Source organism: Nanorana parkeri, unplaced genomic scaffold (genome assembly GCF_000935625.1).
Source record: "Nanorana parkeri isolate BGI_ZX_2015 unplaced genomic scaffold, ASM93562v1 scaffold650, whole genome shotgun sequence".
Classification (NCBI taxonomy): domain Eukaryota; kingdom Metazoa; phylum Chordata; class Amphibia; order Anura; family Dicroglossidae; genus Nanorana; species Nanorana parkeri.
The window spans coordinates 425,518-443,718 of record NW_017306918.1 but is presented as its reverse complement, the minus strand read 5'-3'; the positions used below and the strand labels follow the sequence as shown (position 1 = coordinate 443,718).

Genomic DNA, 18,201 nt, shown 5'->3' with positions numbered 1-18,201 from the left:
GCGGGGGGCCCTCCCCCCCCCCCAGGGGAAGAGGTTAAAAAGGGGGGGGGGGAGAGGAGAACAAGATGAGGAAGGAGAAGAGATGCAGAAGTCAGAAAAGGAGAGAGGACGTAAAGGGGCAGGAGGAGTGCAAAAAATATGTAAGAGACTCTTGAGGTTGAAAGCCCCCACTAATATAAAGAACCAGAGTGGGTCAAGCTGCTCAAAATTAGAAAGTTGTGTGGGGAGAGACAGTATAAAAAAAGGCATGCAGCAAGTACATGGTAGCATAAGAGTAAAGCTGAGGGAGAATCAGAGAAATTGTGAAATGTGCAAGGGTTTGTCTAAGAGGAGTGAGGAAAGTGCTGAAACATGCTTGATGGAAAGTATTGAATCATATCTGTGGATTCCCGCCTGGTAGATACAATCCTCCATATTCTGCAAGTCGGTCCGAAGCTCAGCAATAGCTGCTGAAAGGATGGATTTAATATCTGCAGCCACCAAGTGCAGGTCAGGCACACAGGGAAGCCGATTTGCTGCATCTAGGATGCTGACACAGCCTGGCGGAGAGGGGGTAGATCTAGGGCATGAAGAGGGTTCTGGAGTGCACGCCATGTGCGTCTAGGAAAAAGAAGCTTGCAAACAGGCCATGGAATCCGGGCACTACATACGGAATAATTCCAGGATGTTGGGGCTTAGTATGAGTATGCGGCTGTCCAAGTTCCCGCGCTTGTGAGGACCTCAGCAGCCTGCTGGGGATCTTCAAGTAGCTGTCCATGGCAGTGCCTTTCCGGTACGATTGTATAAATTATTCAATTAGAAAACCGTTTACGATATAAATATTGTGATATGTTTTGAGTGTGTTTAGAAAGGACTCAGATATATATAATTAATAAATATTTATTTAGATTCTTGTTTTTCTAAAATTCATGCAGTTCAATAAAACATCAATCAACTTGAAATAGTGCTTATGTGTATCTCAAACTATCATTACTCTATCCCTAAGACTATTGCTGATACGTATATTTGCAAACCATATTACATTGATCGTTTATACATTCATGGTCATATTTATATTTCATATAATTCTTTACAGGTATATCACTATAAGATGAATCCCCTACGCGTTACGCTCCCACAGGCTTCTTCAGGGGGATGTTTATTTTGTTTGTTTGTATATATCGATTTTCAGCAATAATCTTTCTTTATATTCAACTATTAATCCAGGGATTGCATGATACTGAGGAGGTCTTTTTCCCCCGGGTGATGGGGTTTCCCTCATCAACCCTAGAGAGTGTCACACGGCGGAATCAGAGACGCATATGGAGTCCAGTATAACTTCACAGTGCTTAGAAAACAACACCTAGTGGTATATTGAACCCTCTCAACTGTAGTGAGTCAATATAATGTTTCTTTTCTGCTACGTGTCAGCCTTTGTATCTCTCCGTCCTCCGTCCTGGGATGTATTGTGTTTAAGATTTAAACACGGGTAAAAATTTAAAATATACACTGATGAATGGGAGAAAGAGGGTGAATTAATGCCATGAGTCACAGATGGTTAAAGATAAATGAAAATGATCAAATATATATATTAGAGATGAACAAAAAAAAACAATTGTGGTGGATAATTAATCAATTTGAATACTATATCCCATGCATTAACATTAATGTAAAGCTATTAATGACAAATGAAGAAATTGAATATATTGTATTGACAAATGAATAATGAGGAATATTGAATATAATTATGCATTAGAAATGAATTGAATTTTATGGATATATAGTATATTTTGTGTTGATTCCATCCTATGGATTAATATTAATTTACATTGTACTATATGTTTTGAAAAAATAGATTATTGCTGAAAATCGATATATAGAAACAAACAAAATAAACATCCCCCTGAAGAAGCCTGTGGGAGCGTAACGCGTAGGGGATTCATCTTATAGTGATATACCTGTAAAGAATTATATGAAATATAAATATGACCATGAATGTATAAACGATCAATGTAATATGGTTTGCAAATATACGTATCAGCAATAGTCTTAGGGATAGAGTAATGATAGTTTGAGATACACATAAGCACTATTTCAAGTTGATTTGATGTTTTATTGAACTGCATGAATTTTAGAAAAACAAGAATCTAAATAAATATTTATTAATTATATATATCTGAGTCCTTTTCTAAACACACTCCATCACAATATTTATATTGTAAACGGTTTTCTAATTGAATAATTAAGGAGGCGTGGACTCAGTTCACCTTGGGTAAAGTCTGGGAAGTGCTATTACTGGATTGACATTGTATAAATTATCACATCTATTCAACGTGAACAGTTTGGAGAAGACAAAAGTAGTACAAATCTAGGCCAAAATAGCTGATTTGGAAAAATTCTCCAATTTAGCATACTTTCCAGTTCAGCTATGTTTTCCTAGATTGTTCACTTCTCCTGCCTTCTCCAAAATCTTCACCCTTTAGTGAAAGCCCTGCATATATTTAGGTTTGGTTGCATGTTATTGGGGATAATTAAAAAAAAGATTTTTGACTTGTTTTGTTTTTCTCTATATATACAGTAATCCATTAAAGTGACACTAATCTGAAAAATGCATCCAAGTACTTCAACTATTATTAAATATGTAGCTTATTTGTGTATCACTTGGCTGTAGACTCTCACATCACATCTTTGTGGCTTTAAGAGAGACACCCTAAAATTTTTCAAGCCAAGTATGTATGTATGTATATGTATGTATATCTATTAGGGATAGATACTTTTTGAATACCAGTGCAGATACTTGGTATTTTAATGAGAACTACCAGGGTTGCAGCGGTTGCAGCCGGGACCTGGCTCTGGCACTCCACCACTGTCCTGAAATCATTAGTCTGTATTGTTTTAGAAAAACTGTCACATGACAATAAACAGAAATGTATCAGTTCTTGTAAGTACTCGGCAAGTACCAGTACTCGTACTCGCAAAACTGGTATCTGTGCATCCCTTTATTTATATTTATAAAAACAAAATCGTACATTAAAACAGAGATGTACAAATCCCAGGAGCTCCGTGTGCTCCTTACAAATGACAGCTGCCTCCTAAATTTTGAATTTTTCTCTAGTGTAGTCTTGGAGCTCAAAAGTATCGGTACATGTACTCGTACTTGTACCGAGTACTGTACTTGGTATCTGTGCAACCCTAATATCTATCTATCTATATAGATATCTCTCTCTCGATCTATATATAGCTAGAGAGAGAGAGACGGCGGATCACTTGTATAAGGTGCCCCCTCTCCACGCTCTGCTGTGCCCGGTGCAAGCCCAGAAAAAGCATGGTGGCTCTGACAGGAGATCGGTACACGATCTCCCTCCGGTCCCCTCTCCGGTGTCAGAATGTGGAAGTTCACTTCCGCATTCTTGTGTCACTCTCCAGCTTCACACACTGGAGAGAAGCTGATGAAGCAGATCTAACAGTAAAGTTAAAGGAGAACTATGGGGTCAGTGTTTTTCCCCATAGTTCTGCTTTCCCCATAGTTCTGCTTAGGGTAACAGGAGGACAAACTAGCGTCCTCCCGTTCTCCTTAGGGTAACGGGAGGACACAAACTAGCGTCCTCCCGATACCCTAAGCTCAGTATACCGCGAGCTACAGCATGCGGTATACTAAGACGCCGCAGCCGGAGCGGATCCTGACGTAGATGACGGGATCCGCCCAGCTGCGTGAGTGACAGCTGGCTCTGCCTATCTAGAGGCAGAGCCAGCTGTACCCGCCCCCTCCCCCGTCCGTTCCGCCAGTCAGCGCTGGCAGATCGGAGAGGGGAATCCAGCCCTCCCCCTGTCACGGCAGAGAGCCGTGACAGGATCGAGAGGTGAGCGAACCTGGTATGTTTTGTTTTTTTTTCAAAGTCACACATTAAAAAAGCTTTTAACGTGTTGCCTATGGTCAATTTTTGAGTGTGGTAGCTTTTTGCGATCTTGCGGGTGCGCGCAATTTTAAAGCTTGATATGTTTGTCTATTTACCCGACGTGACCCCGACTTTTATATTCTACCAAAAAATTGGGTAATAATAAATGTTTTATAACATAATGTAAAAAAAAAATACTTTTGTCCCAAAAAAAATTTCAGTAATTTTTCCTTAATATATAAAAAAATACCACCAAAAGAAAGCTCTCTCCCCAAAAAATGGTATAAAAATAATTTCAGTACAGTGTTACATGACAGGAAAACATTTCAGTCAAGGTACCTCAGTGCTGAATACTGACAAATGGCCTGGCCAGGAAGGGGGGTGTAAACACCTGGTCAGCAAGTGGTTAAACAAGTTGGGACAGGGTAACAAAAACCTGGTAAAGCAAGTGGTACTAACAAGGAATAGCTGGAAGAACATTTTGCAACTAATTAGGTTAGTTGGTGACAGGTCAGTAACATGATTGGGTAAAAAAAAAGGGCATCTTGGAGAGTCAAGAGTGTTTTAGAAGTAAAGATGGGCAGAGGTTCACTAATCCTGGAAAAAAAAAAAACTGCATCTAAAAATTGTTGAACAATTTCAGAATAATGTTCCTCAATGTAAAATTGCAAAGACTTTAACCCTTTCGCTGCCAAGCCCTCTGAAACATTTTTCAATTCAGCTGGCCACTAAATTTTTGCAGTTTTTCCCATTTGATTTGATTTTCAACTGCTGCTTTGCTAGCATTTGTAAAAGACCCCCCAAACCATATATTTTCTGAAAGCGCAGGCCCGGTAGAATAAAAAGATGGTGATACTAAATTTGTAGGCCGTGCGATAATTGCGCAAATGTTTCTCAAATTAATATTAAACCGATAAAAATACACAATTCAATTGATAAAACACACTAAAATCAGTATCAGTGCACAGAAAAAAATTTCTGACAATCTAAAAGATAAAACTGTATTGAGTTAATAAATAACAAATATTTGCAAATTTGTAATTGTGCCTTTTTGCGAAAAGGTAAAAAATGAAGGTACGCAAAACTGTAAATAAACGACTTATGTTAAAAATTGTTTTTACGTTGTGTTGGTGTTTTGTGTTGTGATAAAATGATACAGGCATTTATTTAATTGCAACACAAGGTATCACAACGCACGGCAATGCGTCACAAAGCTTTACCATGCGTTGCCACAGTTTAATGTTTTTATAAATTCATGCACTGCGATGCGTTCTAACGCACTGCAGCGCATGTGCATGGTGTACACCACAATATGTGTATGTTATGTGGGGGGAGGGAGGGGTTGTGCTTTTTTTTTTATTTGTTTTTTTTTTTTTACACTTTTTATTCTTTCATTTAATTTTTTTAAACGTTTTTTTTGTATTTTTTTTAAATTTTTAAATTTCTTTTTTACTGTTGGGGGGGCTACGGTGAAATATTAGGGGTCTAAACCGGGTTCTCAGTGTGTAATGACAGTTCAGCATCTCCTGGGTACCTAGTAACCTGGGGACGCTGGACTGCCATTACCTACTGAGAGCGGTGCTGCCATGATATCACAGCGGCTCCGCCGGGTTCTCGGTGTGTAATGACAGTTCAGTATCTGCTGGGTACCTAGTAACCAAGGGAGGCTGGACTGTCATTACACACTGAGCACCCAGCGGCGCCGCCATGATATCAAGGCAGCTCCGCCGGGTTCTCAATGTGTAATAACAGTTCAGCATCTCCTGGGTACCTAGCGGAGCAGCGGTGCCGGCGGGGGGGCGCCCGGTATTTATGTTAATAGCGGTCATCAGCCGCTTGTGAGCCGCTGATGACGGCTATTAATTTGAAGGGGACAGTCCCGGCGAGCAGTTCTAGTATAAGCTCATGGTCGCTATAGCGACCATGAGCTTATAGCGGAATTGTAAATGCCAGGTCCGTACGGCATAAGTCCTTAGCCTGCCGGGAACACTTTTGTTCCTACATATGCCATACGTCCTTGGCAAGGAAAGGGTTAAATATATCATCCTCTACAGTACATAATATCATCAAAAGATTCAGAGAATCTGGAGACATCTCTGTGCGTAAGGGACAAGGGTGAAAACGCAATCTTGTCCGTGTTCCTCGGGTGCTCAGACGGCACTGCATTAAAAACAGTCATGACTTTGTGATGGACATCACTGCAAGGGCTCAGATATACTTCGAAAAAATCACTGTCTGCTATTCAAAAATGCAAGTTAAAGCACTACCATGCAAAGAAGCCATAGTTGGACATGATTCAGAAATGCTGCAGTCTTCTCTGGGCCAAAGCTCATTTAAAATGGTGTGTTGCAAGCAGGGCCGGACTGGGACAAAAAAATAGGCCCGGGCATTTTAGACTGAGCAGCCCAATCATGTGACCCTGAAGGCCATGCCCCCAATCCAGGGGAGGGGCCAAACATGGAGGTGCAATCGAGGGGCAGGGCCAGTTGCTGGTAAGTACAGGAGGGCTACAGTTGACACACAAACTTGCAACAATATAGGAAGCTTGTTACAGAGAAATCTTGTGATATCCTCAACGGATCTCTGCCTCCCCAGCAGTCCTCCGCACCCCGTGCATGGTGTACTGGTCAGTGCTCCCGAAATGGCGCTCAGAGTTCTCCTGCAACACTGGTACAATACCACCAATTCCATACATAGGCGGACAACAACAACACCTTTTGTAATACACTACATACCTGTGTATGTAGTATATTGCACAGATATGTAGTGTATTAGACAGGATTTTAGGACAATGGTGGAGCATGGCAACTGCAACTGGTGTGCCCCTGGTTGTTCTGCCACTGACTCCAAGCTGTAGTAGACTACAAATCCAAGCAATACATTATACAGCAATGCAGAATAATAGTATAGGAATTTGCTACATTCTTTGTGCTGCTGCTCTGCTCTAGGGTGCCAGTCTGATGTCTCGGGCGGAGGATCTCAGGAGTGGTGCAGAGGGTCTCAGGAGAGGGAAGATGTGCGGGCTAGGGGAAGCACTGTAAACAGGCACCGTGTGGTTCCCAAGAAGGCTGCTGCAAGTTCCCCAGCAAGTTAGGGGCAGCCACTTCATTTTGAAACTTTAAAGCGCTGGTATCGGTTTTTGGTATTGGGGAATTTTCATAAGTACAACTACTCATGAAAATGCCCAATATCTGCATCAATACTGGTATCAGTGCATTCCTAATGAGTATTCATTTCACTGTTTCGCAGTATAATTATACTCACCCTCAGGACTGGACTCAGGGCTCTGCAACACAATGGTGCAATAGACTCAGCACTCTGCGGCACAATGGACTCAGGGCTTTGCGACGAAATGGCACAATGGACTCAGGGCGATTAAAAAAAAACAAACACTTATACTGGTTCCTCTTGCTCCGTACTGGCTCTGAGGAGGGAGGGGGAGAGAGATAACGACCCCCTCAACTACCCCCGTGGCACCCCATGCTATACCCAGATACTACTCACACACTGCAGCAGCCTGCTCAGTTTTTTCCTAGAGCTCCCACATTGTACACGGCGGGAGGACTGGAGGAAACAACCCTGCAGTGGCCACGAGCCCCAGCGCCTCCGTGCTGCCTGGGGAACAGTATAGCGCCCCCCCACCCAGCCAAGTCTGCCCCTGAAGGGACACCTTTTCCTGGTCTGGCCCCCCTGCACCCTGGGCTCCATAGCGCCCCTGGGTACACTACACTCCCTTTTCAAGCCTGGCAGCACACCCATCCACCTGCTGCTCTCATGCAGCTACCTATGCAGCCGCCTGAAAGCGCTGGCACTGCTCTGAGCAGGCCATCGGGTATAGCGGGCCAGGCAGAGTCTAACACAATCAGGCTGATCGTGTTCGGCCCAGCCCGGTATGCCCTACGGCCAGTCTGCCCCTGGCTATGACCTATACCGCAGTGCTGTACTGTAGAGCTGCAACAACTATTCGATTTAGTCGATTATTCGGCTATCGAATAAATTGCCTGTTCGCCGCTCCACCGCACACGCCATGCCCACCGCACACGCGGGTTAAGCCGCGCGCGCTGAGGACATGCCTCTGCTCCTCTCCTCCCTGTGAGCTTCCTGACTCGCCGCTCGCGACAGTCAAGGGCCCACGATTCAAAGTAAGTCACTCAGCAACGAGATTGTAAACCTTTTTAATAGGGCTGTGAAAATTAAAGATTAATTTCTCGATTAATCGTTAAACTTTTTGATCGATTAAAATTATTTTGATCGCTAATGAAAACACTCATCTCTCCGCCGGCTTCCGGGAGTCCCATCAGCGATCCGGTGACGTCGACGTCACCGGACTCCTCCCCCCTTCCCCAAGTGGCTCCGTCAGGTAACGAAGGGAGATGGAGGAGTACGGTGACGTCGATGTCCGTGACGGCTAACAAAGGTAAGGGGGGAGGAGACCGGTGACGCCGATGTCCGTGACGTCACCGGACTCCTCCCACTTCGTTAGCCGACGGAGCCACTTGGGCTGGTGAGTTTGCCCAAGAAACTTTCTGCACGAGCGCCAGCCAAGGCATTGGCCTATACACATACAGCACAGCAATGAAGTAATGAAATGAACCAGGATCACACTAATCCAGCACGTTATTATTCTGAGTTGCCCCACTCAAGCGGCGGCCATATTGAGTGGGGCACGTGAGATTAATAACGTGCTGGATTAGTGTGATCCTAGTTCATTTTATTACTTCATTGCTGTGCTGTATGTGTATAGGCCAATGTAGTTGGATCTGTATGTGCGTTTATAATCAAGATTAATCGATTTTTAAAAAATTTTGATTAATCGAACATGTTAATGTTTCCGGTTAAAAAAAAAGCAAAAAAGCAGCACACTGCAGAACACCAGCAGCTATAGAGGAACAACACATCCCAGCAATAATACATTAAACACCCTGTATAATGTATTATTGCTGGGATTTGTTGTTCCTCTATAGCTGGTGGTATTCTGCATTGTGCCGCTTTATAATGTATTCTTGCTGGAATTTGTTGTTCCTCTATAACTAGTCAGTGGTATCCTGCTATTCCTCTAAATAGCCTCTAGATAGGCAGAGCCAGCTGTCACTCACGCAGCTGTGCGGATCCCGATGTCCAGGTCGGGACCCGCTCCGGATGCGGTGTCTCAGTATACCGCGAGCTGTAGCGCGCGGTATACTGAGCTTAGGGTAACGGGAGGACGCTAGTTTGTGTCCTCCCGTTAACCTAAGGAGAACTATGGGGAAAAACACTGACCCCACTTTAACTGTTTAAACTGAGAAAATTTACCATTTTATGTTTTTTATTGTGAATAAAATATGGGTTTATGAGATTTGCAAATCAATGCATTCTGTTTTTATTAAGATTTTACACAGTGTCCCAACTTTTTTGGAATTGGGGTTGTAATATGAATGTTGGGCGTGGTATTGTTTTAAGTTCGCATGACTCCAATCCATAATCCTTACAAAAATCGATTTGCATGTGTTTAAATTACCATTTATCTGTACGTCATTATACTTCATTTGATGTAATAATAAACCCCTGGATGATATGCTGTACGATTACAGTGATAGTCATTGTTACATATTTTTGTAGGAAAAAAAAAAGAATATTTACATAACCTCAAAAGAACTTGGGTTAGTGTGGCTAATTTTGATATCAATAAGTTGTATGTGAATCAATTTGGATATTTCTTGTTGATCATAGACCGATAATCTGTATACCATTTGGTGTTAGAGGCACCGTAGTTAAAGAAGAACTCCAGGAATTGTTTTTATTAACCCTTGCAGAGGGGCTTCCCCCACACCACAAGGGTTAAGTGCTCGTTTATCTCTAGGTGCTAAAATAACAAAGATATACTCACCCAAATCTCTATACACTGCTGCAGAGGAGGGGGGAGAGACGTTGAAAGGCCTGGTCTAAGAAGAAGCCAGCTTAGAGCTTTGGGTATATCTTCGTTTTTTTAGCACCTAGACACAATCAGTTAACCCCTGCAGTGCGTTGGTAGCCCCATTGCAAGGGTTAATTAAAAAATGTAAGAGTTATTTAAGCCACAAAAGAAAATATTAGTAATCAGTGTATAAAGTACATTACAATATGCTGACTTTGAGTCACAAGACTACATTAGTAAATGTATTCATGTGACCCAAAAGAAAGGTAATGCTAAAAAAAAGGTTTTGGCTTTATTTCTCTTTTCAAAAGCCCGAAAAAACTTGATATACTATGCAGTTACAAGTATGCCATTGGTAAGGCATTGTTATCATCGTTAGACAATGTAGTTTTTCATAGTTTTCAAAACCAGGGAAATGTTTCAGGAACACGTCACTGAAAACTGTAACTAGTCCTGTCAATAAGCCATAATTGACCGCTATATATTTAGAAATAAAATCGGTACCTGATAAGGTAAAAAAAAAAATAATCTACTTTTTTTGTTTTTTTTCTTTTTTTCAGATTTGTCCTCATTATGGATGAAGATAATCAACATATACATTGTGCAAGCTGTGTCAGCCGCCGCTGTATGATGAGGCTGGAGGCTGGTGTGTCATGTGATTTAATCAGCTGCTTGCATGTATGTGGTGCAGTCTTTCACTCCTGTAAAGCTGATGAACATCAAATGCTGTGTCCCCTAGAAAGAGTTCCATGTTTAAACCAAGGGTTTGGTTGTCCTTTTGTAATGACTCGTAACAAGTTAGCTGAACACTTACAGTACTGTCCTGCAAATGTGGTATGTTGTACAATGGAGTGGAATAGATGGCCAGTAAGCTATGCAGATAGAACATCTTATAAAAACCTCAGCACAGATGTTGATAAAGTAGAGCAGCTAGATCTGGCATTAGCTTTGCAAGATCAAAGAATGCTTTTGGAATCTCTTAAAGTGGAAACAATGATGTCCAAAACAACTGAAAAGCTTCAATCTCAAGAGCAGATGCCTGTTAAAGGAGAAAATGATCATCAAATGGTTACAAATGCTGCCTCTAATGATGAAGATTCTTATAGTGCACTTTATCAAGCAACGCTTGAGACGACAAAAAGTTTAGCTGCAGCTCTGGACATATTAAATAATGCTACAAGAGAGATTGGTATGCTTAATGGTAGGTTAAGAGATGCCAGTTCTGAGATTAACAAAAATTTTCAGATTTCTGAGCAAAACGGTGGATGTGATATCTTTAACAATCAGGCATTTGTAGAGAAAGAAGATGCTGAGGCTTCTTATGGAGTAATGTGCACTCCCTTGAAACAATTTAATCAAAATGGTTCCAGTGATTTCTATCCAAGAAGAAACAGTGATTTAACGGAATGTGACGACCCTAATGTAAAGCAGTCATCTCTATTGTGTAACGGTTTCCATAATGATGGAAAGGATATGTTTACCGTAGTATCAAAACAAAATGCTGATATCCCTTTAGATAGCAGTACAAAACATGTAAACCACAATCGTTCCTTCAGGAGTGTGGAGCAGCTCTCAGGTCCACACACCACAAATGGTTCTGAGGAGCAAATGGATAAACATGGTGAACAGTGGTTCCAAAATGTTGCGGTCTTTGGGAGAAGCCCATTTCTTGGTAATTCATACTGGTTTAAAGCAAGGACTGAGAACAAGGCAGTGGACACATCTGATTTGGAAGTACAAGACGATCCCATGGGACTCAATTGCATTGATTTAGTTACAGCTGCTTTTCTATTCTGTTTAGGGGAGTCACCTGGAGGTAGAGGGATTTCTGACAAACGAAATGTGGATTCCAATCGTATTGACTGCGGAACGCAAACCTTTTCATTTCCATCTGCAATATTAGCTACAAATACAATGGTTGGGGATATTGCTTCAGCTTGTGCTTGTGACCATGCTAATCCTCAGCTTTCCAATCCTAGTCCTTTCCAGACACTTGGTCTAGACTTGGTTCTCGAATATGTTGCAGGATACCAAGTCAAACAGAGATCTATGTTTACATTTGTATGTGGACAGCTGTTTAGAAGAGATGAATTTTCTTCCCACTTTAAGAATGTGCATGCTGATATTCACGCAGGTTTAAATGGATGGATGGAGCAAAGATGTCCGTTGGCATATTATGGATGTACTTATTCTCAACGTAGATTTTGCCCATTGACGCAAGGATCAAAAATAATTCATGATCGACACTTGAAGTCTTTTGGGGTGCAGCCTCACATACCCAGCAAAAGCCAGTTGATAAAGAATTCACCACAAAGCCAATCTGTGGATAATTTCAGTAGTTTGCCTTATGAAGTTTTGCAGCACATTGCAGGATTTCTTGATGGTTTTACTTTGTGCCATCTTTCCAGAGTTTCTAGACTAATGAGAGATGTTTGTGCAAGTTTGCTGCAGGCTCGTGGAATTGTTGTTCTGCTATGGGAAAAGAAACTATATCCACAAGGAAGTTCTTGGCAAATTAAAGAAAAGGTACGTTTTGTTGTTGATCTTGTTGTTTACTTGCATGGCATGGTAAAAAAAACTTACAGGCTTTCAGGAAACCAGTGAGAGAAGTAGCAATGAAGTGTTGTAAGGCATAGTAACCATTCAGTTAACTAAATCTGGTTAGTGAAAGATGAATTTATTTATTACTATGGGTTTCCACATTGCTTTTTGCTATATGCACTAGCCCGCTAAATGTGTAAATTATCACATTTTTTGCCCCAGGTTTGGCAGTTGTAGGTAACCGTTTTTCTTTTATAAACGCGTTTTGTTTAGTTTTAAAGATCAACTCCAGGTAATTTTCAAACTAACCCCTGCAGTGTGCCTTCCCCAACACTGCAAGTGTTAAAGGTGAATTATGAGGTGAGTGATTTTCACTCAGCCTCATAATCTGAGCCGACCTGTGACAATGAAACTGTCACAGGTCGGCTCAGTAGATCGGGAAGTGAGCGAACAAATACCGACGTTCGCTCGCTTCTCGATCCTGTGCCGGCAGAGAGCAGTGACAGGGGAGGGACTGGATTCCCCCCTCCCCTGTCTGATCCTCTAGTGCTGACTGGCGGAACGGGAGGGGGCGGGTACAACTTGCTCTGCCTCCAGATAGGCAGAACCAGCTGTCATGCAGCTGTGCGGATCCAGACATAATTGCCGGGATCCATTCCAGCTGCGGCGTCTCAGTATACCGCGAGCTGTAGCGCGCAGTATACTGAGCTTTGGGTGACGGGAGGACGCTAGTTTGTGTCCTCCCGTTACCCTTAGGAGAACTATGGGGAAAAGCCCTAACCCCATAGTTCTCCTTTTTTAAGTGTTCGATTTGGTGTAGGGATGGAAATAAAGTAGATATACTAATCCGATCCTTAGTCCTGCCTGTCTTTTAGACCAGTTACTGCAGCCTCTTTTACCCCAGGCTCCGCCTGTCTAAGTGCCCATGGCGTCATCTCATCTAATGCAGGTCCATTAGATATGAAGATGCCGAGGGATATACTACAGCTCTAATGGAGGGGTAGAGTGCCAAGCAGTCACTGCCACAGGAACGAGGATCATGTGAGTATATCTTCTTTATTTTCCCCTCTAGATCAAAACAAGCACTTAAACCTTGCAATGTGGGAGTGCAAAGGTTAATTTGGAAAATACATGGTGTTTTTCTTTAGAGACTTGTTTTAAAAGATGTGTTCTTTCCTTTTCGGATGCCTGGATAGAGTTTTTATTGACTTCTGTTACAAGCCTAGACATGTATAACGAGCCATGTGTTATGACTGAGAGATCTTTCTTGTGCATTGAAAGTGTATATATGTGAAGCGAAAATAGAATATAGTAGTCTGTTTGCCCATATGCCTTCTTGGATGTAAAATTGCTTTGCCGGGATGGATTTCCCAGGTTGATTACTAGGGATGCACCGATACCGTTTTTTCGGTATCTAATACGAGTACAGGTATTTTGCTTTTAGTACTCGCTGACACAGAGTACCAATACCGGTGCTTCTGCTGGCATGGAGCTGACTTACGGCCAATCAGGAAGCCGGGCGACGAGTAATGACCCCCCTCCCTGCTTCCTGATTGGCTGGGAAGCTGGCTCCATGTTTCCCTACGGCACTGCCGGTCAGAGGAAATCTTCCTCTGACCGGATGCTCCTGTATCGGTCGGACAATTTGGCCGAGCATTTCGTACTCGCACAAATACTTGGTATCAGCACCGATACCGATACTAGTATCGGCGCATCTCTATTGATTGCTATTTTTTTTTTCCCCTCCCTGCTGCAGGCACAAGTTGCTCGTTGCTCCAATATTTGTATGCATGTTTGCATAACGATTATTCAACGACCATATTGTGCAAGCATCGCTGATCTTTATCTAATTTCTGTAGGTTCTTTAACAGCCTATCACAATTACTCCTCAGTTTAACTGTAAACCTGTACAAACCTACATTGATGTAGACTTGTTAGTTCAGATCTTCTCATTTAAGGCCCCATTCACACTGAGCCATTTATCGCACGATTTTTTTCAGCGATATCGCTCATATTTCCACACGATATCGCTCTATGTAGCTTCTCCAATCTATTTCAGTGGAGCTGTTCACATCTCATCGCTCAATATCGCTTGTAGCTCGTCGCTCCTACATGACCCTTTTTTTCGAGCGATTTCGCGCCTGATTGCATACAGCCCAATAGGAAAAAGTCGCGCGACAAGTTGCTCAATATCGCTCATATAAAATCGCGCGATTTTCATGTCGCTCAGTGTGAATGGGGCCTTAGTGTGTCAGTAGTTGCAGAAAACATTTTTTAATTGTACATCACAGGACACAGGATCAGAGTCTTGGACCCTCAGAGACCATGGGTAATATGCTGCTGACTTCAGGTGATTGGACACTGGCAAACAAAGATGCAAGAATAGCCCTAGTATAATCCCTTTTACTCTCCGCAAGCCCTAGTTTATTGCTAATGTCTTTAGTTGGACGTTTTCTCTCTGCTTGGAGATGAGCACACAACCTTTCTTCTCTTTTGTCACTTTCATCAAGCTTGTTCTATCAAGATTTCTAGTTGATACATAACCACTGTGGCTCCTATTTTTGCAGCTTTATGAGTCAGGTTGACGCAACAAAAGAGCTTTGAGGGGGCATACCTGGGGCCATCCTGTAATGTGTATTTGAGCACTGGATTCTGTATTAGGTGCTCACCTAGGCATATAGTGCAATGTGTTGCGTTAGCGGCAGGATGCTATACAGGTCCATGGGCGTGGCACTACCACCTTGTGTGTCTCTGATGTCCTCTTAGAACAGCACTTTTTTAAAGTATATAAAATCTATACAGATCCTTTATCCTTGATAGGGGTCTGGTACGGATTTTAAGTGCATACCCCACACAGAAAAAACACATGGCTTCCATCCCCTCCTTTTTTTCACCTCGGCGTCACTCCCCTCCTTTTTTCTTTTCAAAAATGTTATTAGTTTTATACCATTAAAAAAAAGACATTTACATTAAAATGACCGTTAGCTTTAATGACTTACAAGGAACAGCCTCTACTGGCCCTCCCCGTGAGCCATTTTTATCTATAGAGGGGAATCCAGCCCCTCCCCCTGTCACGGCAGAGAGCCGTGACAGGATCGAGAGGTAACGGAACCCGGTATTTGTTCGCTCACCTCCCGATTTACTGAGCCGACCTGTGACAGTCTCATTGTCACAGGTCGGCTAGAACTATGAGGTGAGTGGAAATCACTCATCTCATAGTTCTCCTTTAACATAAAATCACATCACAAGAACAACATAAAAGTTAACCCCTAGAGTTTCGGTGGGTACGACCGTTACAAGAATGTCGCGCTTTCTACAGGGAGTGATGGGTGGACATGAGCGATCCAGGGTTGCCATATCCTCTGAAATTTTGTATTAGTATCCAACAAAATACTAGTTAATTTTTCATTAAGAAAAAAGGAATCTATTTTTCTATTAACCTCTCTAAAGGATACAGATGGTTTCTTCCAAGAGCAAGCTATAGCTTGTTTAGCCACCAACATAACCTAAATCACCAATTTGTGCTGTAAGTTTGTTATGAGGGGAGTTTTGAAACTTAATAGGGCCACCTAAGGGTCTCTTTCAATATTAACTGAGAAAAGGTTGCAAATTAATTGAAATACTTTGGACCAGAACCTTTCCAGTGTTGGGCATGTCCACCAGGTGTGGATAACGTCTCCCCTCGATGCACCCCCCCCGAAAGCAGAGGTCAGAATGCGTCGAGTGGAGATGGCCCAACCTGGAGGGCACCAAATACCATCTGGTCAAAGATTTAAATGCAGTTTCCAAAGAGATTATATTGATGGAACTAGTAGCTACTGAACCCCAAATCTCTTTCCACTCCTTTTGGTTGTTTAGTCGTGCCCAAATCTCTTTCCCATTTCTGTACATATTTATGACTATTTCGGGCTGTTAATCCATTTAACTGGGAGTAAAGAAGTGAAATAAGTTTAGGGGTGTTAGGACAATTCAGACAGATATGCTCAAAAGTGGTTAATTCCAATCGAACCGGAGCCCTGGGCAGCACAGAGGAAACCCAGTGTCTAAGTTGTAAATATCTAAAGTATTCCGTAGCTGGAGCTTGTAAGTTATTCTGAAAGTACGTCCATGGGCGCATAGAATCGTTCTCCATCAATTGATGTAGATACAATACTTTGAGAGGTCCACCAAGTGAATGCGAAAGGCATTTCCAGTCCCGGTGGGAATAGAGGATTACCCGTCAACGGAAGTAACGGTAAATGAGGGGACTGAAGTTTACTATAGTATCTCGTACTATCCCATATCTTGAGCATTTGTGTCAAGAAAGGGCTCATTGTTGAACGCATTCTTGATGGCAGCCATGGAGTAGCACACAGTGCGATGGGAAAGCAAGAGTCTACCCAGATTGGGCGATATGATGTCATATAGAAGTTAACTAAAGGGACCATCTGAGCTGCCTGATAATATTTATAAAAGTTTGGGAGGCCTAACCCCCCCCCCCCGTCTCCTGTGTGCATACATAGTAAATCTAGGAACCCTGGAACGCTTATTACTCCAAACAAACACAAAAAAAATCTATTTTGAAACTAGTTGATAATATCTCTTGGGATACTAACCGGTATGGTACGGAACAAATATAATAATTTTGGTAGTATTTTCATTTTAACTGCATTAATTTTACCTATCCATGATAGTTTGTCTCATCCAACCCTCCAGCAGCTCCCTCATTTGTTTGAACAAAGAGATGTAATTAACTTTATATAGAGATTGATAATTTTTCGGAATATTAATTCCCAAATATGATATATACGTAACTCTCCATTCAAACTGAAAATGTTTACTTTACCAAGAAGTTTTACCATATAGCTGGGAAAGAAGACAGGTAAATCTGGAGACAATAGTGGCAGGATTAGCTGTAATCGAACAATCCGAAAGATGAAGTCTAATCGCAATTGGGGTCCTTGGTCTCGATTTCAGCATATTGGCCATACAGCTAATCCTGCCACTATTGTCTCCAGATTTACCTATCTTCTTTCCCAGCCATATGGTAAAACTTCTGGCTTCCAACCCCATTTAGCTGATCGACTAATGTCAAAAGTGTCATTATCTTCTCTGACCGAACATATGACCGCTATAATGGATGCAGATGTTTCGATATCTGAAATAACACAAGCAATTCTTTGAAATTGCACAAAACACCGGGCCCAGATGGGTTCTCAGCTTTATACTATAAAAAAATTTCGAACAGTTTGGCACCTTGTTTAGCGGCACTATTTAATCACTTGAAGGAGGGCTCTGGATTACACTTCTCCTCTCTTTTAGCTCACATAGTTATGATTCCTAAGGTAGGGAAAGACAGTTTAGACCCCCAAAATTATAGACCAATTTCTCTACTGAATATAGATATTAAATTACTTTCAAAAATATTAGCCACACAATTAAATCAATTTTTACCAACCCTTATTCACCGAGATCAGGTGGGCTTCGTTCCCAGAAGACAAGCACCAGATAACGCACGTAAAATAGTACACCTTATCCACCATATGCACAACTCAAAAATTTCAGGGATGTTAATATATATGTATATGGATGGATGTGGATATATGGATGTAAAACAAAGCTTTCGATTATATTTTGTGAGATTATTTATTTTACATTTTGAATAAATGAAGATTTCCGAACAGTTTCTTAGCTTGGCTGCAGAATCTATACTGGGGTTCCTCAGCTTCGGTTCTATAGCTCCATTGTGTTACACTCCCATTCCCAATTTTGGGAGGCACTCGCCAGTGATGCCCCTTGTCTCCACTCCTGTTTGTCCTTGCTATAGAACCTGTGGCTTTGTGGCTTGCCTCATTTGGGCTGACAGGGACGTAAGGGGAGTAGACAAGGGGCTTACAGAATATAAACTCCACA

At 42.0% G+C, this 18,201-nt stretch overlaps 1 protein-coding gene across 1 annotated transcript in view; it reads left to right on the top strand.

Moving 5' to 3' along the window:
• FBXO30 (F-box protein 30) overlaps window positions 1–18,201 on the top strand; it is a 42,609-nt gene that overhangs the window by 7,028 nt on the left and 17,380 nt on the right. The window contains exon 2 of the mRNA XM_018563294.1: window positions 10,329–12,294. Coding sequence (XP_018418796.1) covers window positions 10,342–12,294 — 1,953 coding nt within the window. The 5' untranslated portion in view covers window positions 10,329–10,341. The remainder of the gene's footprint in view (window positions 1–10,328; window positions 12,295–18,201) is intronic.